Below are 23353 nucleotides of genomic sequence, written 5' to 3'. Positions count from 1 at the left end.
TTACTAAAATCACAGTGAGATAGAAATCATACAGTAGATTTTCTTGTACATAACAAACACATTCATTCCCTCTTACTTTAACCCTTTCAACTATGAGAACCTTAGTCAAGATATTTTTCCTGAATGTTTTTATTCCTCTTTAGGCATGACAAAAACAATACAATCCAGTTTATTTATTTATTTATTTTTTAAAGAAGTTAAAAAAATGTCCACTCAGCCGGACACCATGCTTTTGGCTTTTTAAGCAAATAAACATGTATTTAAAACTTAATATTAGAAAGTGATATGGAAAACTATCCAATAAAAACATTTTTGTGCTGCTAATCATATGTTTTCCCACATTTTCAGATACTCTAATACTAGTTATTATTCACTTCATGGAGATAATATGCAAAAAAAAAACAAAAAAAAAACAAAACTGTTTTGTTTGTTGATTTACACTAAAACGTGTCACTGCAGATCAGGTTTATCAAGAACAGAATAGTTACAGCAACAGTATGAAGTGTACTGTATGGGATGAGGCATTTAGTGTCCACTGTGTTGGCTGATATGCAACTTAAACAACAAAACCCATGAATATACAGGACAACAGCTGTCCACTGGAGTGACCACTATGCATGAAAGGGTTAAAAAGCAACATAGACAGCAACACACGTCATCTGTTTCATGTAACTTTGAACTCTTTAATCTTTATATTCTCCACATGAGCATCTGAAACAGAAACCCCATTCAACTGCACTGGTGCATCTTGGTATGTTCATCCACTTTGGTTCAGCAGTGTCTATTTACCACCAGAGGGAGTCTTTTTTAGTCAGTTTGTTGCACCCGAAGGAGTTCACTCTGTATTCTGAACATCTGCTCAAAATTCCCATCACTCTGACTAAAAGCCAAATAATAAGAATATTAATGTTTTGTTTATGTTGTTTTGTTTATGCATACCCAATTAATCAAAATGACTGACAGAACCCCAATGACATATTTATCATGACGCCAGTTCATTATTATTACTCATTATTAGTCATGCTGTGGTAAATCTGTTCATGCAGCTGGAAAGCCATTCCTCGTCTGTTTGACTTTATGGGGCTTACTGTTGTGGTGGAGCTCATCCGGAGAGCCCACAGTGGTGGGGCAATGCCTATTGTTGCAAGCACCAGTCTGGCCTGGCCTAAAGTCCTATAAAAAGCCATTTCGCTTCATTCCTCTTAGTTTTCTGTACAACAACTACACGTGTAAGGTTCAGTGTGGAAGCCCGTCCCATTCCCTGCATATCCATGCTGGAGGAGGAGGAGGAGGCAGGTAGCCCTTTTGTTACCTGTATTAGAGTACCTGCCTGCTCTCACTTAGTTCCATGGACTGCATTTAAGATGTCTTCAAAGCTTTGCAAACACGGACAGAGACAGGGTTGGTAGGGCTCTCCAGTACCTCCTTGTACATTCTGAACCTGCAAGGCGCAGTAAATGAGAATTGATAATTAGGCTCCACCGTCAGGACGAATAGGAGGCACTTCCTCCAAGAACTCATTCACCTTTCAAGTCCGACCCTCTCTCAAGTTTCATTTTGGAGTTCTTAGTTACTTTTCAGGTCGTCATCAGCATCTCACCTGTCCTCCTGGACCATGGATTTCACACGGTCGAAGATTTCCAAGACGCTTCAGCTTGATGTGTTGGAAAATAGCCGGTATACGTGCATCTGGAAGGGTTAGGAAAGCTGCCAATGTAAACGGAAAGCGTAACCACTTTATGTTACAGTGCATGGCCTCTGCACCAAGTGGGAACGATCATGCACAAACCCCTCCGAAAGCGGAGTCTCTACGTGTTCCTGTGTTTTGGCATCATATACCTCAGACTTGGGTGAGTTTTTGTTACCTGCGGTTCCATACGTAGGCTGAACTCTTCACATGCGTAAATCTAACTATCCATTTAATGTTGGAAGAGTGTGACTGCTAAACTATTTGTTGGACAGCATAGTCTGCCCTCTGACCTCCGACACAAATCTAGTGTGTTTAAAACTTTCCCACAGGTGATTTTTAAGGGATTTTGTTTTGTAATGATTAACTCCGCACGTCTGTACCTGGGTAATATGTCGTGCGTAAAAGTGGAAGATCAGGTCTCATGTCAAACAACAATATGATCGATTTGTATTCGCTGTTCAGCTCATGAGATCCTTAACTCCTTTGTCAGAAAAGATCATTTGAGCCGCTGTCTCCGCTCCAAATGCAGCTCACCCCTGCATACCTTCATTAATAGCGGCAGACTGAGTTGTATTTCCACATTCCATTGCCCAGACGGAGTTTTTACCTGTTTTGCAATAGTACCTCACCTTGATGCATAAACAGAAGGACTTCTATCCAGTCCCATGTTCAACAGCTCTCAGATAGAATCATAATACCTCCAGGTAGATGCACATTCCACATATATCATCACTAAAATCATTTGTATCCACGCTGCGCAGGAATAGGACTGTTAATAGTGTATTATGTCATTGCATGTGTGAAGGTTTATTGGGGTTATATAAGTAAAATGAACATAGTCTGCATTCTGTTTTGCTGTCAGCTCCTCTTAAAACATCAGTAAATGCCTTAGATTGTATAACTTGCTCTAGGGATCTAGGCCTAAAGGTAACAAAACACCCGTGAAACCAGGGAAATGTGAATGTGAAATGTGAAAGTTAAAACTACGACATCAATATAGACTATTTTAAGGTTTATGCAGTTGGAGCAATTTATCAGTAGTTGTTTATTAACGTTTTAAGTGCTGTAACCAATTGCGCATGAAAACCTTATTAACTGAAATATATCCTGGCTTTATCTTTGCAGGCGTAAAGTAGGTATTGTATTCTCCTTTAAGGCTCTTGTACTGATTATGTTGTATTTTAAATTCTTCCATTCTGAATGAACTCAACAAAAGTGTCACTCCTCTTTGTGAGAACTTGGTGTTGAGTGAAGCGTATAACTGACTTCAGGCTCCAAACACGTCCATATCACATGACAGAAGCTCCAGTATAGGGGGGAAAGTCACCTATCTGTGTGTTTACCGAGCCAGGCAGTTAGCTCATGCATTCCCTCCATCTCTTTTACTTTGGGCAGATCTTTCATGGTACCCTCTTCATTTACAATGACTGCAGGCTGCAGGTGTTGAGTGAGAGTCACGATGCTGTGGCGATAAAAGCCGTCCACTCACTAAGCTCTGCCACAAAATCTCTCCAAGTATTTTATTTCTCTGCTCAGATCCAATCTCTGGAAACAACAGTAGTATTTTTCTGTGTACTTCACCTTTAAATCGTTCTCCCTAGGGCAGATTTTAATGCAATATCAAGTCAAGATTTATTTTTTGAGTGTTTTTATTCCTCCTTAGCCATGAAAAAAAAAATAAAAACAATGTGATTGAGTTTTTTTTCTATGGAGTTACAAAAATATTCATGCATTTAATTTTTGAAGTAAAGAAACATGTGTTTAAAACCAAATATCAGAAAGTGATATGAAAACAATGAAATAAAAACATTTTTAATGCTGCTAATCTGATGTCTTCTCACATTTTAACATATTCTAATGCTAGTAATTACTCACTTCATGGAGATAATATGCAAAAAAAAAAAAAAAAAAAAAGTTTTTGTCTTACAAATCACAATTGATTTACACTCAAACATGTTTGTGCAGATCAGGTTTATCAAGAACAGCACAGTTACAGTCATGGTATGAATGTCAGTGTATGGGATGATGCGTAAGTGTCCACTGTGTTGGCTGATATGGAACTAAAACAACAAAACCCATTAATATACAAGAGAACAGCTGAATAACTGTCCACTGTAGTGACCTATGAATGAAAGGGTTAAAAAAAACAAAACAAAATACATTTCTTAAATGTTATACAGATGAGAGATGATTGATGAATTTATATATTTATATAGATGAGAACCATCAAATGGCACCAAATCTTTTCACAGTTAGACCAGAAAGTAGACTCCTACTGAAACATTAATGTAACCACTATAATAATGACACTAAAACCTATGCCAAGGTCCCTAAAGAAATAAAGATACACTCGCTTATTTTTGTTTAAGATCCTGACATTTCTAGCAATGCCAGAAATGTCAGAGAACATAAAGAAAATACTTTTCATCAGGGTGATGTTGCCTTAGTCTGCCAATCCCACAGTCTGCATAAGCCCGTACACCATATCTATCACATTATAAAGACTTTATGCTTTAACATGACACCAACTTGTTGATTCAGAATGACATATTTTGCCAAAGGAATGCGCCGATTTCTTGCACATGGACTTGTGATGTATTTGAGGCTCAAGCAGCCAGCGTCGATGTTTGTTTATTTTTGGCTTGGCGGTGGTGGTGGTGGAAGGGGTGGTGGTGTGTGTGCGTGTGTGTGTGTGTGTGTGTGTGTGTGTGTGGGGGGGGGTGATGATGAATGAAACCTTCTGCACGTCTAACGGGGATCGGATCAGTGTCACCCTATTGTCCCGTTGTGGCAAAGTGGGCGGATAGCAGTGTCTCTCCTGCCCAATGGCAGGCACGACTCTCATGAGAGTGGAGAGAGGCACTTTTCTGCCATGCAGAATCCCTAAAACCATCATCATTCCGGCTCGGGAACCCACAGTACTGTGTAACAGCCTCCGCCGCTGAGAGATGACAGAGCCAACCTCAGCGCACACACGGCCCCGGGAGCTTGGAGCTGCGTAGAGCCAACGCACCAAAGACAAGCAGACGCACACCACCTCTTTTTGATTTTGTGCGAAAGGGACTTAAAGACGGGAATTAAGGGAGTTTTCATCCTGTCCGCTTCGTCCGCTTCTCACTCAATCCGAACGTGGCCATTTGCTCAATGTCATCATGATCATCTTCTCGTCTCGCAGTGTACTACTGTCAGTCTACTATCCACAGATCTTCCTGATCCTGACGAGTGGCAGCTACCTGTAAGTCTGCGCCAATTAACGCGCACCTTCATTAACTTCAGACAGTGACGCGCGCTCATCCATGGCAGCACAAAGACGGACGGGCTTCATTTAGCTTCTGTGCACCCTTCTTTCAGGACAGGGAGCTTTATTTCTCTTATTCCACTCATTAAACGCCGGTTAATTTCTTAAAGCAGCGTCACAGTTTGCTGTTTATATATTCCAATCTAGTCTAATTGTAGGACAGGGAAGGGCATGAAACAGGGAACCCACGCACTAAATTCAGCTCTGATATTTTCCTAAAGTTATACAAGCGTTAACCTCCGTGGGTAATCAGTGGACACATCGCGGGTAAAACGATCCACGTGGGAAAATACTAATTAGGGGAAAGCAGAAGTGGCTGTGTGCGTTGCAGGCGGATGAGTAAGGCTTGTGCGTAAAAAGTGATGGATAGTATCAAGAGGTTTTACGTGCAAACATTTTGCAAGATCAGAAAAATAAAATATTTTGCTAAGTGCTTCATGGATTCGTTTTGGCCACAGAGTGGCAGAGATGTTCAAGACAATCGGATGCAGAGATTCTGTCTCTTCTTGTGGAGAGAATTTCACACACTATGGGCAGCACCGTTAACCTGTCAGAGCGTGTGAAGGATTATCTGTACGCATTACCTCATCTCTGGTTAATTCTCAGTATTTCGATGTTATCATTTCAACCCACATCTTTAAAAAATCTGCCTGCAACATCCATGTGATTGACATTGTAATGCGTTGCGGCTTTGAATTAAATGAGAATTACTCTGGAGGAGAACAGTGCTTTTCTGAAAGGTTCCAAAATAATTACTCACCCATGCTCAGTCGCTCCTTCTCCTGCTGCCCGGAGACCCCAAACCTGATGCTGAAATAGATGTGGTTTATGGTTTTCAGTTAAAAGTGGGCTACACTGCTATGTTTAGAGATGGCTTGAACATTAAAGCCACACCGTTGTTTGTTTTGATTATTTGAGTATATTCTCTGTTCAGCATTAACCACGAAAAATGATATGAAGGAGAACATTAAAATGTGGATTCCAAATAATGCAAAGCGCCTTCTAGAAAACTGCACAACTCTTATTATGATGAGTTACACACTGTTGATTTTGCAGAACTGTGAGTGGTTAAATGATCCATCAGCAAAATTGTGTATATAACCATAATTGTGGAATTTAACACTCAATATTCCAGTAGCAATAATATATATAATGTGTTTTTTGTTTACATCACATATGGTCAGGTCAGTGTGCAACGTAGGATACAACAATAAATACAACTGCTGTGACTGAGGATCAGTGCACCACTCATCTGAAGATCTTATATTTGTAAATGAACAGCAAAGAAGGAAAATCATATTCAGCACTAAAATAACAGTTAATTTCCTGCTCTTGGAAAAAAAAAAGTGCATTTATTCACTTGACATAAGCGAGTTGTGTCTCAGGCATTTTTTGAGTGCATTCCTCGGTAGAAGATGCATGCCTAGGAGCTTAATAGTGTGTCAGTTAGGTTCAAAGTGTTCCATGTGATGGAGTAGGTGGCTGCAAACACACTGTATGTAGACATTTCTTTTGAAGCCACACTACCCTCTGATGGAATCTGTAAGCTCCAACACCACTGACACTGGTTTAAATGGAAGATTTTCCACAGGAATTAATTTATTGTCATTCACCCTGCAGAGGCCTCTGTTCCCTGATCTCTGATATTTAATATTTAGTGTTGAGGAAATTTGTTATATTTAAATATTTTGTCAGGAAAATACTTTTTGGAGTTAGAGTTGAAGCTGGAGATGTCAAATTGCTTGTTTTCTAATGGTGGATTATGCTAAAAACATCATAAATAGAATAGAATAAATCTTTATTGTCACTGTTACAGGAACAATAGCAGCTCTGTTCTGTTTAGCAGCAAAAACATTGAGTGCAAAAAGGACTGTATACAAATATTACACAAAACACTAAAGAAAAATGTCGGCATGTTCAAAAGCTCCAGAATAAAATATTAAATACACATATGCTACTAAAGACTAGAACTACTGAAATGTACAAAAGCTACCTCTATACTACAGATGAATGATATGTGCAACAAATAAGATGAAATACAGGTCATATTGGATATGTGCAAGGTAGATTAAGAAAAAAACAAGGTGCATGTGTTGTGGTTGTTGCACTGAGGTAGGGTGAGTATTGCACGGTCCGTTACACTGGGGGTGGTTGGTTGTGGTGGTAAATTAATTGGAATGCATCCACTGCAAAATACATAGGAAAACATTACAGCTGTGATAGGGTTGCCTCTTGAGTATGTTCTTTAAATGCCTTTGCAAAAATCAATAGATAGATAGATACATAGATAGATAGATTTTGCAAAGAAACAGCACAAACTTTGCACAACTTTTAGATTAGACATCCCAGAGTCATCATTCATGACATATAAAGTCGTACCCAATCTCTTACATAAACCTGACATGCATTAAGTTCAATGGCAGCTGGTTAACGGACCACTTCTGTGGCATTTATAAGCGTTGCGTAAATGTCTGTTGATTGTCTATCTGATGGTAGATCTGTGTCCCCAAGCCACTGGTGTACACACAGAGCATACGCTAAGCAAACAGAATCGCATTTGTGCACTTTGATGATGGAGGGATTTAAAAGCTTAGCACTGGAATTCTCTGTTTGGTGTTGTCTGATGGTTTGGGATGCCTGCGTTAGACAGAGATTCAGTGAATTAACAGGTGAATGGCATTAAAAGGAGCCAGGAGAGGACTTTATTAAAGGATAATGTTTGTCTTAGTTTAAAAATATCGACATGTGGTTTTATTTTTTAAAGAGGTCCACTGAAATGTCATCGATACACATGACTCTGATATTTTATTGGCTTTGGATTTATATAAACAAGCCAGTTCTATTCACCCTTAACTTTTATTGTACATTAAAGTGGATTTCACTAGTTGGACATTACTTGGCCTAATGAGCCTGACCTTTTCACTTAGTGCAGAGCAGATGTCATCGTTGCCATGAACAACCACATATACAGCAGAGGGTCACAGAGGGTCAGAGGAGTTCAAGCCTGTTTAACAGCAGAGAGAGCAAAGAGGACCTGAGCGCAGCAGCAACCCCAAGTGTTTACTGTGCATAGTAAATGCACCGTAAAACATTTCACTTTCTCACGGTTTCGTTTGAATTGTTTTAGCTTTTAGTACCATGGACTGTTAGTGGCAGGTGTTGTTGTGATGCTCGTGTATTGCAGAACATTAGATAAATACAGAAACTGAAAATGACTTATTTTCTATAACTATGAACAATCTCAGAGAAAAGGTTGAACAATCAACAGCCCTTTATTTACTACAGTGCACTTTCCAGAATTTGTGCAGTCCTTATTTTGTTTTCTGTGTTTTGTGGTAGGTGTTTATCTGAGAAAAGAGACATAGTCTGAGAGTAATTTGCATAAAAATGATCTTGATATCTTTGTTCTTAGTCAGGGGTCTCCTTGCCATGATTATTCTGAGCTAGCGCAAAAATCCACAGGAATCAGCCCGTCTTTCTGTTTCTGTTTTGTCTTCGCCCCTCACCCTTTTTTCCCTTTTCATCCTTTTTATTCTGCTATTACTTTTCACTGACATACAACTTGCCCGCGTTAGTTTGTCCTGATTGTGGTGAAAGCCTTTGGAGGTCGACGTCATACTTCAAAGATGCCATTTTCCTCCACGCTCATTTATGGTTCCCTGTCCCTGACATGTTTGAAAAGTATGTATCTACATGGTTTCAAGGACTATAAACAGAGTTGTGGAGAAAGTCAGTGCTTTGTTTAGCTGTAATCTGTTTTGGCTGTCTCAGTGGTTGCAAACCCATCTCTCGACATATGTTTTGATATTATCACATTGAGTGATCAGACGTGGTGAAGTCGAGGAGAACTGAGAGGGAGGGGTGTCAAAAGCATAATAATAACCCATGAATTAAAGCGACCTGTGTTGAAAACTTTACATATTTTCCATATAGACCAGTCTTAGGATGTGGCTAAAGGAAAGCAATCTCATGAAATTTATAGACTACGCTTTACACTTTAAATACGTTTTAAACACATGCTGTTACACAGATCATAGGAAATATTATTTTGTGTGACGTTTGGTTAAAAAGTGAATCTTAGGTCATATGACACTGAGCAAGTGTATATACTTTTTGGCGTCCGTTCACGCCGCTATGTTACCTAACAATTAACATGAAAACCCCAACTCATTACTCAAAGTACCACCATCCAAACCAATGTGGAATGGCGTTGTCAGTAGTCAAATAAGAATCTTGTTTTCTCTTTTTGGATTGTTTCTCTGTGTTTTTTTAAAAATGTTTTATGTTGGATTAAGTTTTCAGATTTTTGATTTACCTCTAATCCATTAAATAGCAATACTTTCATGCAATACAGCTTTCACTTTACTATGGAACGTGCATCAATCACTGAGTGAACTTCATCCTGTTCTGGAGAGCTTCACATATGTGAGTCAGTCTGACCATCCTCTGGAAGTTCTAACTGAGTGTGTTTGTGTGTCTGTGTCTCTGTGTGGTGGTTGGTGTGTGTGACACTGTGCGTGCATGTTTGTGTGATTGTGTTTGTGCGTTGTTGTGTGCGTGTGTCTATGTTTCTGCGGATGCATGGGCACGTGTTTGTCTGTGTATGAATGCATGTGTGCGTGGTGGTGGTGTGTTTCTCTCACTTCGGCAGGGCCCTGTCCTCGGTGGTGGCTCTGGGTGCCAACATCATCTGCAACAAGATTCCTGGGCTGGCACCTCGCCAGCGGGCCATCTGCCAGAGCCGCCCAGACGCCATCATTGTTGTGGGTGAAGGCGCCCAGATGGGCATCAATGAGTGTCAATACCAGTTCCGATATGGACGCTGGAACTGTTCAGCGCTGGGAGAAAGGACAGTCTTCGGTCAGGAGCTGCGAGTAGGTCAGTCTGGGTTCTTTCACAAAAGGGAAAGCGTGTGGTTTTGTGTGGTTTTGTGTATGTCTGCTTCAGTATGGCTGTTGTAAGAACTACACTGAGCTGTAGGTTTGAGCAATAAAGTTTTTTGTAAAGAGATGTAATTTTTGACACTCAAAATATGTTTTGAATACATTGGTTTAATTTAGAACCTTTTATTTTTGTTAGTTAAACGTAGGATCAGACTTAAATTTAAGCTCAATGTACACTATTACAAATGCATAGAATAGAAGTCTTAGAATAACTTTTTAGAGGACAATAGAGCAAACATATGGTCCTGCAATTAAGTTTTTCTTTTCTTTCTTTCTTTTCTTTTCTTTTTTTTTTTTTTTTATAAAGAAATACAATAAAAATACCCTGTGATAGCCTCAAATATAGCCATAATTATTCTTGATTGACTTTTGTGTTGGAAAAGTTCCAACAAATTTCCAGTCAATTTTTAATCCCCTATATGGAAAAGAAGAGCCTAAAGTTTCCACAAATATAAAAATATAAGAAAAAAATACCAGAGTTTACATTTGTTGCAATAACAGAAACTTAATTCTGCTTATATTGTACAAAGGTGCAAACAGATGAGAGTGAGGTTTACAGTATAGGCAAATATTTGGGTTGATGAGTTTTATGGTTAAGGATGTATAATTTTTAAGCTTGTGGCTGAAAAATATTATAGGATCGTCACTGCTTTGTACGTACGCTGGATTGCTGTATAAATAACTGAACAAACTAAACATTTTGCAGAATATGATGAGATGAAGTTGATTTTTATGTGTTGAAAGGATTCAGATTTGGTCATTTGGTATTGATAATGAAACTGATAATGATAATAACACTGATACTACTGTTGAAGAGGCAGAAATGATATAATATGTGCTTGGAATCATCTTATTGTCTGTGTTGTATGAAACTGAGCAAATATCAGAGTATCAAAAATGTGGTACCAACCCCCGACCCTCTGAGCCCCATGAAATATGGGTTCTCACAAGCCAAACCCAAACTGCACACATCACACAGTCAGAACGCAAACCAGCAACACACAGCCTCTTTGACTCTCTATTGTATAACCATTCGCGTTGGCATTGCTCAAGAAGACTTCATATACTGCTGATTCCAACCCGTCGTAGTTGTTCTCATTTCAATTGACAATGTTGTATTTCTCCAGTGTGCTCTGGTTTCTGTTGATGTAGGTTCCGCAATGAGCCTCTTGGTTAGCAGCATGCAGACCAATGCTGGCTATGCCAAAGCTATGGAAAAGCTACCGAAAGGCTCTGGAGCCCTAATGGGGAAAACGTATGGTTGAAAAATGATATCGCAAATGAGGAGACAACTAATGGTGTTATTGCAGAGAATGCTTGTCGAACCAAAATAGATGGACACATCTGTTGTCAATCGGGCTAAATTGGTTGTGTCCATGCCTGGCTGGTTCATGAAAGTTTGCACATATATCCAGAAAAAAAAAAAAAAAGACTTAAGGCAGACAAACATTTACATTTACGATGCTTTTGTTTGAGAAACTTGGCTTTCTGCAAACCTCTTATGCATCGCTTTTGTTTTACAGGGACTTTTATATATTTCCTTTCATTTAGAAGATGCTTTGTTGCCATTACGTTGTGGTTGGGGTGTGCATTTAATCCAGTGGCTCTGTTAACAATCACTCCTCTTAAGGAGTAGCTGAATTAGCTCCAGCTCCCTCTCCAAAAGCATTTTTTCTTTGTTGTGAATGTGGCGCTTTCTTTTGTAATGGAGCTCATGTTGTTTTCCTCAACACTCAACATTCCCTTTTTGCCTGCTTTAGGTCTCTTTTTGCCCCTTTGAAGGGTTTGGAGATTGAGGAATGACATTAGGTACTCGTTCTTCTGTAGCGTCTGCGGGTCTCCTTGCATTGCCGTATGACGGATGTAAATGTGTTAATGCTGTGTGTAATATACTCCTTACCTAGATTATTGTGTAACATATGGAAAACTATTTTGACTCCCTCATCTAAGGCCTCTAGTGTAAATACACTTCAGAAGCTGCATGTGCGCATGATCTGTGAGCACGAGGCCTCTCGACCCATAGAGCTGCTGTTACAGAGGGCCAGTACTTACGTTTCTTTCATTTTATTGCAGTAATGGGACATATACTTAACATTCAATAATGGCTCCATCTGAACATTGTGTCCTCCTTTGCTCTTCTTGTTTGGTTTCCATAGTGGATCCGCACAAATAAATACTTCATGGTGCTGAGCACATCACTGTTGGTGTCCAGGATTGGCCAGACTGCCGGGCCTGGTCCACCATGATTGTTCAATAATGATGGGACTTGGTGGCCTGACCTAGATCATCATGGGCCTTCTCAATAAAATAGTCCCGCGATGACATCTTCTTTTAAAGCAATGTGGAACAGGACTTTCCCCGAGGTTCTCGCTGTAAATTAAGAAAGAACTTTTTGACATGTTTTTCTTGATGAATGATGTTTTTTAGAAAGTAAGGAAGAACTTTCTTTGCTGTATGTCAATGATGCAAACAATTTAGAGCAAAGATAAACTATAAAATAATTATAGAAATAAAAAAGTGAAGTTTTGCACGTTTATGAGCAATAAGGAGAAAATAATGACAGAACTCAAACTTGCTTAAATACTTGTCGTACAAACAATCATCTTTTATTCCCTTCACTATTACTACTTATTTGTGTCCCCACTCTCTCACTGTCTCATTTGTAAAAATGTTTCACTGGAAATTTTACCTTTTATTTATGTGGCCATCGCTATTCCTCCCTGCCACAAGGCTAAAAGGAAGAAAATATTTCATTTTTCATGTTTTAGGAAAATGTTGTATATTATGTGAAACACGTGTGTGCATTGTTTTGCTTAAAGAAGGGTCACCTGTCGGATATATCCTTATCTGGTTCAGATTATCGGGATAAATGATAGACTTGTGTAAACCAGTAGTTGCTCTGGTGCTTGCTTAAGTGGACTCAAATGTACTAATGTGTCTAGACATGATGCTACACCACACAAAGTGAATCAGCTCTTATGTTGACCAGAAATGACAGACGACTATATATTTCTCAATATGACTCTTGACGTACTAACAGTATACAGTGAATCAGGCTTGTATTAGAGTCAGTATGTTCTGTGGAAGTATGATGAGGTGAGGTGGGCTCTGATATACTCATAGCATATTTTCTGCCTTTGTCACATCAGGTTGTTGTTAGGTTCTGCTTAGGCCTGTAAGATATGATATCATTTGTAATAATGACATGCATTTTGGGCAGTCTTTTTAGTATTTATCCAGTGTTGCATAAAGAACTGGAAAGTCACCCTTTCGTGCAAGTACAGGTACGCTACCAAAAAATGACTGAGGTAGAAGTTCAAGTCACCAACTGAAATGCTACTCAAGTTCAAGTCTTTAAGTATCTAGTAATTACTCTACTTAAGTGTAACAAGTGTTCTCCAATTAAATGAACTGAAGTAATGGAAGCTAAAATACTGGTAAATCACAGGTGTCAGACATGTGGCCCGGGGGCCAAATCTGGCCCGCCAAAGGGTCCAATCCGGCCCGTGGGATGAATTTGTGAAATGCAAAAATTACACTTTAGATATTAACAATCAGTGGTGTCAAAATCATTTTAATTCAGGTTCCATGTACAGACACATACACTCCAATTAGATTTCAAGTGGGCCAGAACCGGTTAAATATTATCATAATAACCTATAAATAGCAACCAATACAAACCAAATTTTCTCTGTTTTTTTGGTGTAAAAAATAAAATTACATGAAAATGTTTACATTACCAAACTATACTTTTACAAAAAAAAAATGTGAATAACCTGAACAAATATGAACAAACGGAAATGTCTTAAGAAAAGTAAATGCAATTTTACCAATATTCTGCCTGTTACTAAATGTTTTGTGTGATTGTAATGCACATGTGTAAATGATAAACTGATAAAACGAGGAATAATATTGTTAAAATTGCTCTTGTTTTTCTTAAGACAATTCAAGTTGTTCATGTTACTCAGATTTTTAAGGAAACTTTGTAGATGTAAACCTGATCATAATGTAATTTTACTTTTTTCATTGTTATCTTACTGGTCCGGCCCACTTGAGATCAAATTGGGCTGAATGTGGCCCCTGAACTAAAATGAGTTTGACACCCCTGTGGTAAATGTTAATAACAACCAAAGGCAGTCAGAATTTTGAATATTACACTGCTGCTCACATTAACAGATCACCGACAGGTTGAGTGTGGACCATTGTTTCCACTTGAGCATTACGCAGTTAGGCCCAATGACAAATCAGCTTCCTGACTTTGTTGTAGTCACAGTTAAAACAGTTTGGTGAAAACACCAAATTTTCTTTAAAGTATTTTTGTAACAATGCTGTGCATTAAAAATGTATCTAAGCAGAAGTAGCCTATGGAAGTGAGTTAGGAAATGTAGAGAAATAAAAGTGAAAGTAAACAGAACAAAAAACACTCAGTAAAGTACAAATTCTCCTAAAACAGGGGTCTCAAACATGCGGCCCGGGGGCCAAATGCGGCCCGCCAAAGGTTCCAATGCGGCCCCTGGGATGGATTTGCAAAGCGTAAAAATTCCACAGTCAAGGCTGTGGAAATCATTTTAGTTCAGGTTCCACATACAGACCAATATGATCTACAGTAAAATAATAACATAATAACCTACAAAAACTAATCACTCCATATTTTCTCCTTGGTTTGATGTGAAAAAGATATTACACTACACCTATAAATAATGACAACTTCAAATTTTTGTCTTTGTTTTAGTGCAAAAAATAACATTAAATTATGAAAATATTAACATTTACAAACTATCCTGTAACAATAAAATGTGAATAACCTGAACAAATATGAACAACCTGAAATGTCTAAAGAAAATTAAGCACAGTTTTAACAATTTTCTGCCTGTTACTCAGTGCTTAGTGTCTTTGTAGATCTAATCCATACTGCACATGTAGAAATGATAAATTGAGGCATAATATTGTTAAAATTGCACTTATTTTTCTCAAGAAATTTCAGCTTTTTCAGGTTATTCATATTTTTTTGGTTTGGACAGTTCATACAAGTAAGTATTTTCATAATTCAATGGGTTTTTTTTGCACTAAAACAAGACAAAAATTTGGAGTTGCCATTATTTATAGGTTATTATGTTATTATTTTACTGATGCGGCCCATTGGAGAACAAATCAGGCTGAATGTGGCCCCTGAAAGAAAATGAGTTTGAGACCCCTGTCCTAAAACATACTGGAGTACAGTAGTGAAGTATCATTACTATGTCACTAGACAACACTGTATTTATCATGGAAGTTCATATCACAATGTTAATGCAAATCTGATTTATTGGTAAGCACTAGTTCTGCTTTTTCAAAGGACATAAAAGTCACCAGTGATGGATGTAGACAATTTTACAAGGCATAGTGGCATAGTGGTTAGCCCCTCTGCTGTACTGCTAGAAAGTTTGAGGTTCTGTTCTCAGTTGGACCAGAACCTTTGTGGTTGAGATTACCTGTTCTACATTGCGCAGGTTTCCTCCAGGTCTTTTGGTTTCCCCTGCCGTTAAAAGCAGGTACAGGTAGGTTAACTCTACTGTCCGTAGCTTTGACCACGGTGATGATCAAGATCTGGAGTTAGTCCCTGAGTGCCTTCAGTGCTCCTAATGCGTACTACAGTATATGCTAATGCTAGTTACTGTGTGTGTATTAGGATGGGTGAAATGCAGAGACCGAATCCCCTAATGCAGATAATAAAATGAGCTAACATTTAAAGGCATGGGAAGAGTTTGTCGCAAGGTGACATGGACGACAGTGTGTAAGAATCCCTCACTATTTTTGGTAATTTCTGCAAACATTACAAGACAGTGACAACAAGCGTTACAGTGAGGACAGTCAATTTTAGGTCCAATGCGGTCTGCAGGGTCTGTAAGGTCTACCTTTGCATGAACAGTGAGTGTGCTTGCTTTGTTAGGTACCATGAAGTAATGGTACTAATGTAAGGAATGATGTTCAAAGAGATAATGTGGATGTGGACAGGTGTCTGGATCAGCACTTATGTTGTTGGAATGCTCTAAAAGTGATGTTCTAATGTTCTAAAATACATGGTCCTTTCACTTTACATGGGTTTTTTCTTGTATTTTTTATATTTATTTGTTATTTTGGCTTTTTTTTTTTTTGCCACTTATGGGTAAGGAACTAAATATGGTAACTTCATCGACCTTGATTTTCTGCATAACAATAAAATATTCCGAAAAATTTCACAAAAGCAAGAAAGTCTTGTTAGATCCTCCAAAAACACTAAGGTTGAAATTTTGAATTTCAGAGTATTTCTATGAGTGCCCTATAAGGGGTTAAAAAGGAAAAGTATTAACAGCAAAATAAAATGATTCATATAAAGTAAATGTTCTGCCTTTTGCAAAGAGTAAAGAGCCTCTGAGATGTAATGGAACAGAAGAATAACACCCATTTAAATCACTTTTTGTCATCTTGTTTTTGGCTGCAGTGCTTTGAGAACCCTGTGAGCTTAGCGATAGTTCAATATTACAAATAACATTTTAGAAAACAAAAGTTATAGGGGCAGCTGAGGGAGGAAAGTCTGCGGTGGTTGTCAGTAGATCCACCTCCAGAGGCCATTCTGCTGTTAGAATTACAGAATGGGGTATGTATAGGGGTGTAAGAAAATATCGGTTCTGCAATATATCGCAATATTTCATTTCACAATACTGTGTCGTTATTAAAAAGTACTGTATCAATATTTTTAGGTATTTATTCAAATGCAGATATGACAGAGGTTCATTATTTTTTTTTTAAATGGATTGGATTTTATATAGCGCTTCTCTAGACACCCAAAGCGCTTTACATTATTGACCCATTATTCATTCGCTCTCACATTCTCCCTCTGGTGGTGGTAAACTACATCTGTAGCCACAGTTGCCCTGGGGCAGACTGACGGAAGCGTGGTTGCCAATTCGCGCCTACAGCCCCTCCGACCACCACCAAACATTCATACGCATTCATACACCAGTGTGAGTGGCACTGGAGGCAAGGAGGGTGAAGTGTCTTGCCCAAGGACACAACGGACTGACTAGGATAGAGCGGGATTCGAACCGCCAACCCTTTGGTTATTGGACGACCCGCCCTACCACCTGAGCCATGGTTTTCTTTATTGTTTTGTATCTTATTTATTCTTATTTAACACTCTTTTACTAAATAATCTTCGTTCCTTTGTTGGGATTGAACTAAAATAATGTTCTGATGTTAGTTCTGAACTAATAGAATATGAACATTTGAACAGGATCTTAAGCTGTAATGTCTGTAAAACAGAATTTAAGTTTATTTTTTTGACACTTATTTTTCATTAGTCATTTTTCAATAACAATAACAAAACAAGCAACATTCGGCAAATGAGTATTTGACTATAAGTTGACTATTCAAAACAAAGTTAACAATTGGCACGTGTGTAATATTAATAAAGCTATGCAATTTAAATCAAATTTGAACAGCAGTTCTGTTTTTATGACAGTACCCACATCAATTGTCTTTAAAAAAAAAAAGCAATAATAAAAGCATAATTTAAGTTTGAACACAGGAACATTTTGTGATATAACATTAGATCCTGTTGTGATCAAATAAAAATGGGTTTAGTATTTGTGCAGATTTCTGGTGTAATTCAATTCTTACAGGAAATAATCATTTAAAAAGAGAAACAAACAAAAAATTGCCTTTTTAACAGTATCATGATATATCATGATATATCGTATTATGATCCTAATATTGTGATTTATACCATATCACCAGATTCTTGCCAATACACAGCCCTAGTTATGTATATGTCTGTTTGATAGCGTTCATGTTCGATGTCCAGGAGCTGAGAAGTAAATATAATTGTTCACTGTCCCTCTCAGTATGTGGTGTGTGGTCGGAGTGGAAGCATGCAGCTGCTCTCCTTAAACTTAAGCCAAATGATAAGCTGTGGTGTGCTGTGTATGATTGGCTGCATCTTGATACTGGGAAGTCAAGGAGCTCTACTGCTCTACCGTAGGTGTACAGGCTACTGGTTGGGATCGTACAGTGCTCATTCAGTTTTGCAGTATCCCACTAGGTCATCGTGGGAGACCACAGACACCACAGCTACTGCATAACTCAACTGCCAGTTAGACATTGGAAAAGGAGGCGATTTAGAGTTTTCTCTCAACACCTTATTGTCAAACTGCCATCCGTTTGCACACAACATCTTCACTTTTGATCGTTTTCCAGTGTTTGTTGCTCATGATTGAAGATGTAACCATGTTTTCTGACCATGTCTGTATGTATTATGGAATTCTTTAGCTTGGCATATGAAATCATGGAATACACCCCTTCAACAAAATGTTCCAGTGACTTCTCCGAATCTGCAAATTCCCACATCATCATAATCAAGTACAGGGGAAAAGCTATTCCCGTTCCGCTCCCATTTAAGTTTTTCATTCAAATCCCCCAAATTATGAACACTAAACCTTTCCCCCTGCTCTGTGATCCAGTCTTAGTTTTGGTCTGGAGGGAGGAGATGTCGGCATTTTTTCAAAAACTAAAGATCAGCCGACCACAAGTCTAATGCATTCTCTCTGTGCTGCCTGCTTTTGGAGGCAGACTTTCTGTTCTGGAGCTGCTCCATGGTATTACATTTGCTTTCCAGGAGAGCACACATTAATAGTCGGGTTATTGAGCATTGCACAGCCTGAGATATCTTCATCCAGCGTAGGTGATTCAGTTTCAAAGTCAGGGTATTTGATATGTATTTCACTTTTCTACTGTAAATAGTAGAGTGTGTTTGGTTGAGAAGATGGCTTCTCTTGGCATCTTCTCTGTTGCCTGACACTCTTCTGAATGCAAAACTTAAGGGTGGATGGATTGATGGAAAAACGAATGCATCCCTATCCTTGTTACAGTTCCATCCCTCAACAGTTTCTCTGTTTGCAAAGAGCGCTGGCTGCCTTATTATGCTTTAACTGACAAATTGGAGAACAACACCATAAACTTGCAGTGAGATTTGAAACTGGCAATTTTAGTGCATGTGTGTTTCCTCTGAAAAAGCAGATTTAGCAATGTTCCCCTCATGCCCGGCTATGGTGTTGGCATTAGTTGGTACCATTAGGCTGTGAAAATGTGGAATTAATTATCCAGTGTGAACAGAAATGAGTGTTATTGAGAGGCTTGTTGCAGTCTATTAAGAAATAATAATAGAATTAGAGAAGCATCCATCATCAACTCAGGAGGAAAGACCGAGGGGGGGGGGGGGGGGGTTCAGGATAAGAAAGGCAAATGTGGTCAATCCTAAAATCATAGTTCTTGGCTTTGTCTCTGAATGAATCATCTATTTTAAATGTTCCTGTTGAGACTGATCCTATGTCTTGGATTTGTTGATGCAAATTTATTGTCCATATTTAAGTACATACGCCCACACATGAAGACCACAAAAGCACATGTTGTTTCTATGATGTGTCTCACTTAAGTTGTTAAGGGTTTAGTGCAGTGGTTCCCAACTTTTTTTTTGGCTTGTGACCCCATTTTAACATCGCAAATTTCTAGCGACCTCAGACATTCAAAACGGAGACGTCTTTCTCTTTGAGATGTCTTAGCGGGGCCAGGCAGGTGAAGAAATCTTTCTATTCTCTGTTCAGCCCGTTTTTTTTTTGACTGTGACTGTATCCAGGTAGGTTGAAGCGTAGTAATGCATGCGGTCACATGATCAGGTCAATCAAGATATGCCCTCTCAGATATTATATCCTGTATTTTATTTTAACTTGATTTTTAGTAGGAAAAATGTGTGGTGCTGTAATTATAATGAAAAATATATTGAATCATTCAAAAAATATTTTTTATTAGTAATTTACAGGGTGGGGAAGCAAAATTTACAATATTTTGAGGCAGGGATTGAAAGACAGTGTATGACCAATTAGTTTATTGAAAGTCACGAGAATTTATTTGCCACAAGAAAATTGACATAATAGAAAATGTTTTTATTCTATGTGTCCTCCTTCTTTCTCAATAACTGCCTTCACACGCTTCCTGAAACTTGCGCAAGTGTTCTTCAAATATTCGGGTGACAACTTCTCCCATTCTTCTTTAATAGTATCTTCCAGACTTTCTCGTAATAGTTTTGCTCATAGTCATTCTCTTCTTTCCATTATAAACAGTCTTTATGGACACTCCAACTATTTTTGAAATCTCCTTTGGTGTGACGAGTGCATTCAGCAAATCACACACTCTTTGACGTTTGCTTTCCTGATTACTCATATGGGCAAAAGTTTCTGAAAAGGTATGGATAATAGTGTTAGGTATGATTATGACATCAATATATGTTTGGTTTCAAAACAATTGACATAGTGCCTGCTGAGAAAAAACAACTAAATGTTCATTGTAAATTTTGCTTCCCCACCCTGTATTATTTATTTTTTTTATCAATTACTAGAAATTTCAGGTGACCCCATTTGAATTCCAGGCGACCCCATGTGGGGTCCTGACCCCAAGGTTGAAAAACACTGGTTTAGTGCATGATCTTTGACCCACATCTCAGCTTTAGCATACACAATTTATGCAGTTTTAGTAATCAACATTTCTCTATCTAACCATGTAAAATATAGATATTCTTCAGTTAAAGTTCTTAAAACACCTTACCGGTCAGTTCAAACAGCAATGCACTTGATGTCAGCGATTAGAGCTTGAAAATGGACACCTTTCAATGGCTACACTCAGCATCAAAGACCAACACTGGCCCTCTTGTCATAAAACGGCCTGCTCTGGTTACTCTCTGTTTGACTTTCCAGCCAGTTTGTCACCGTCCTGAGTCATGCTTTTCATCTGAATGAGGTTTCTTGTTGAGTTCGTAGTGAAATATTACAAAAGTTCAATCATGCTGCCTCTGGCTTATTGCACAAGAATGGATGCTGCACTTGAGCAAGTAAGCCTCGAGGTGCAAAGGGAATACTGCTGTTTGTTTTTAATGGCAGCGCTAATAACCCATATTTATTTGTTCTCAAAAAAGGCTACAGACTTAGAAAGGAATGATACTCTTTCAACTATTGAGGCTTTGAATTAAGTGTTTTTGAAGGATAGATGCCAGTTCATCTGTCTGTTTTGTTTTAGCGACTAAATATTTGTGCTGACCGAAGTACATGCATGAAAAATACATTGAAAAACTCTACCTGTGTCACAGTTTATGAGAAAAACTATTGAATTAACGAACATCTGACCTTTTAAATGAAGCCCATTGGGCCAAAAAGCATCAGCTGCAATAAGAAGAATTTGTGTTAATCAGGTTAGTTTTGTTGTTTGTTGTGAGTCATACTTTACTATCATTACATTATTGAATGTTCAGACTCAGTTCATATCATACAGGTTCACAACATTTGCATATATGTATAGTTCTTTTTTGATTCTCTTGTTTCAATCATGTCATATAGTTGCAAAAACAGAGAGGATGAAAACAAAAAAAAAAACTAGTTGAAAAATGACTTTGTGAGACATTTTTCATTCACTTCTCAACAAAAACAAAGATTAGTCAGGACTTAAGAGTTTGGATGAAGGGTCAGTGGAGAATTGGCTTCATTGCCATCATTTTTTACCATCTTTTTTTTTTTTATTTTATTGCCTTGCACTGATCTCCCCTTGAAAGCTCAGTGTATGTCTAAGGCAGGGGGAAATCCACCTGCCAGGACTGCAGGACTTCAGGGGCCAAACCAGTGTCTAGTCAGATAAAGTCGGCAGGTTCATTGAAAACCACTTGTGTGGAAAGAACTCCTGTACAGGCACATACTTGATCAGGAACAAGAGATGCAGGACTTCTTCTTCTCAAACTGTCAGAGGAGTTTATAACATAGACGAGGACAAAGAAAAATGCTTAAGGGATGTGAGTGGTACGTCTGGATTCTGCTCTGATATTTTCTTGCCGTTTTTGAAAGTTAAATTTGTTAAAGATTTTAAAGTTCATTTAGTTTTGGGCAGACATTATACATACACTTAAATTTGGATTTCATGCCCTCTTTCAACATGAGAATGGGAAAAGTGCACGCTACGTAGCCTGCAATTTAAAATCATTACAGATCAATCATGTTAGATTGTTTATTATGTTTGGTCACCACTTGTAAGTAAATGGATTTTAAGAAATTGACAAGTCAGAGTGATTGCTGTTACTCCAGACTTTCAGTGAGATGGAAGTAAACATTACATTTACAGCCATAATTAATGGTAATGATCCCCACATTATTTGTAGCTAAAGGTTTGAAAAAGCCATTATTCACTTTTTTTTCCCACAGATCTAGCGTTTCTTGTCTTACGTTGCTTCAAACTTGCTTTTGAGGACAACAAAATACTTTCAGATTATAAATGCACTGGCGGAGCTCCTTGCCTTTTTCTCGGAATCAGTTGATGGTCATTTGTGGTGAAATTATATCCCCACAGAATGCAAGTAAAACATGGCAGTCCAACCTAAGGCTAATAATGGACGGACAAAAAAATCTCTTCAAATGATCATGTGGTTCCATTTGTGCTTTGTTTCCGCATTTTACAAAGTAAAAGGAAATACAAGTTGAATGAAATATTAATTTCCACCAGCTGAACTCCTTTTAAATCATGTAGAGATGCAGTCTTAAAATAGATATTCAAGTCTAGTGAAACAACCAAAATGTCAGTCTGAAATCGATTGTAGCATTTTTTCCTTGAAAGCGCATAATAGCAACTTCTCCCGCTGTCAACCAGATGTTTTTCAAAGGCTTAAAAAAGTGAATGGATATTAACCCAGCAGATTTACCTAGCCTTTCATCTTTAACAGCTATCCTTATCAGACAGGGAAACTTTTCTTGCTAGAGAAAAAAAAATAGCGTGTACCCACTTTGGCATATGTGCACAGTCTGTTGGCTAAGAGCATTATACACAAAACTTAATATTCTTCATTCTTCAAACGTGGTTTTTCAAAAGTTGCACAAGTGGATTTGACACTGGTGAACTCTCCCAAAATACAATCAATCATCTCACTGCTGCTAAGGTTTTCCCCTTTGTGGGATTAGTTTCTTGTTGGTTGTACACCCTTCAGGCAAATAATGGCTCAGATATGTTATCATATACCGTGTTCTGTAATCCCGCAGAGATAAAGAAATTGTTTTTATCATAAAAGGATATTACATATTGGCTATATTATTGTAAATATCTGTGATGCGTCGTAGTGCAGAGCTGTGAGCTAAACTGTGGATTCACTCCCAGGCAGCCAAATACTTGATACCATGTGGATAACAGTGTGGAAATGACGCGTGTATTGTGTTATGGTGGAACGGTGGCGGATAAAAGGCCTATTTTTTAGCACATCATCATGTGGGTAGCCGTAATCCCCTCTGCCTTCCTTCATGTGAGTCCACAGAAAACAGAGCAGTTGTATATATGTGTGTGTGTGTGTCAGTGTGTACGATCTTTTCCCTGCTTTATCAGATAGGA

At 38.3% G+C, this 23353-nt stretch overlaps 1 protein-coding gene across 2 annotated transcripts in view; it reads left to right on the top strand.

Moving 5' to 3' along the window:
* Window positions 1-1662: 1662 nt before the first annotated feature.
* wnt7bb (wingless-type MMTV integration site family, member 7Bb) overlaps window positions 1663-23353 on the top strand; it is a 33676-nt gene continuing 11985 nt past the window's right edge. Inside the window, exons 1-2 of one of the 2 annotated variants that reach the window (XM_030137504.1) lie at window positions 1663-1850; window positions 9640-9866. In XM_030137504.1, coding sequence (XP_029993364.1) covers window positions 1780-1850; window positions 9640-9866 — 298 coding nt within the window. In that variant the 5' untranslated portion in view covers window positions 1663-1779. Of the gene's footprint in view, window positions 1851-4474; window positions 4926-9639; window positions 9867-23353 lie in introns of those variants that run through there. The other variant, XM_030137503.1, reaches the window with a different exon arrangement.

The sequence above is a fragment of the Sphaeramia orbicularis genome, chromosome 6 (genome assembly GCF_902148855.1).
Source record: "Sphaeramia orbicularis chromosome 6, fSphaOr1.1, whole genome shotgun sequence".
NCBI classification, from domain to species: domain Eukaryota; kingdom Metazoa; phylum Chordata; class Actinopteri; order Kurtiformes; family Apogonidae; genus Sphaeramia; species Sphaeramia orbicularis.
The sequence above is the reverse complement of the archived record's forward strand: the minus strand, read 5'-3'. Positions and strand labels throughout refer to the sequence as shown.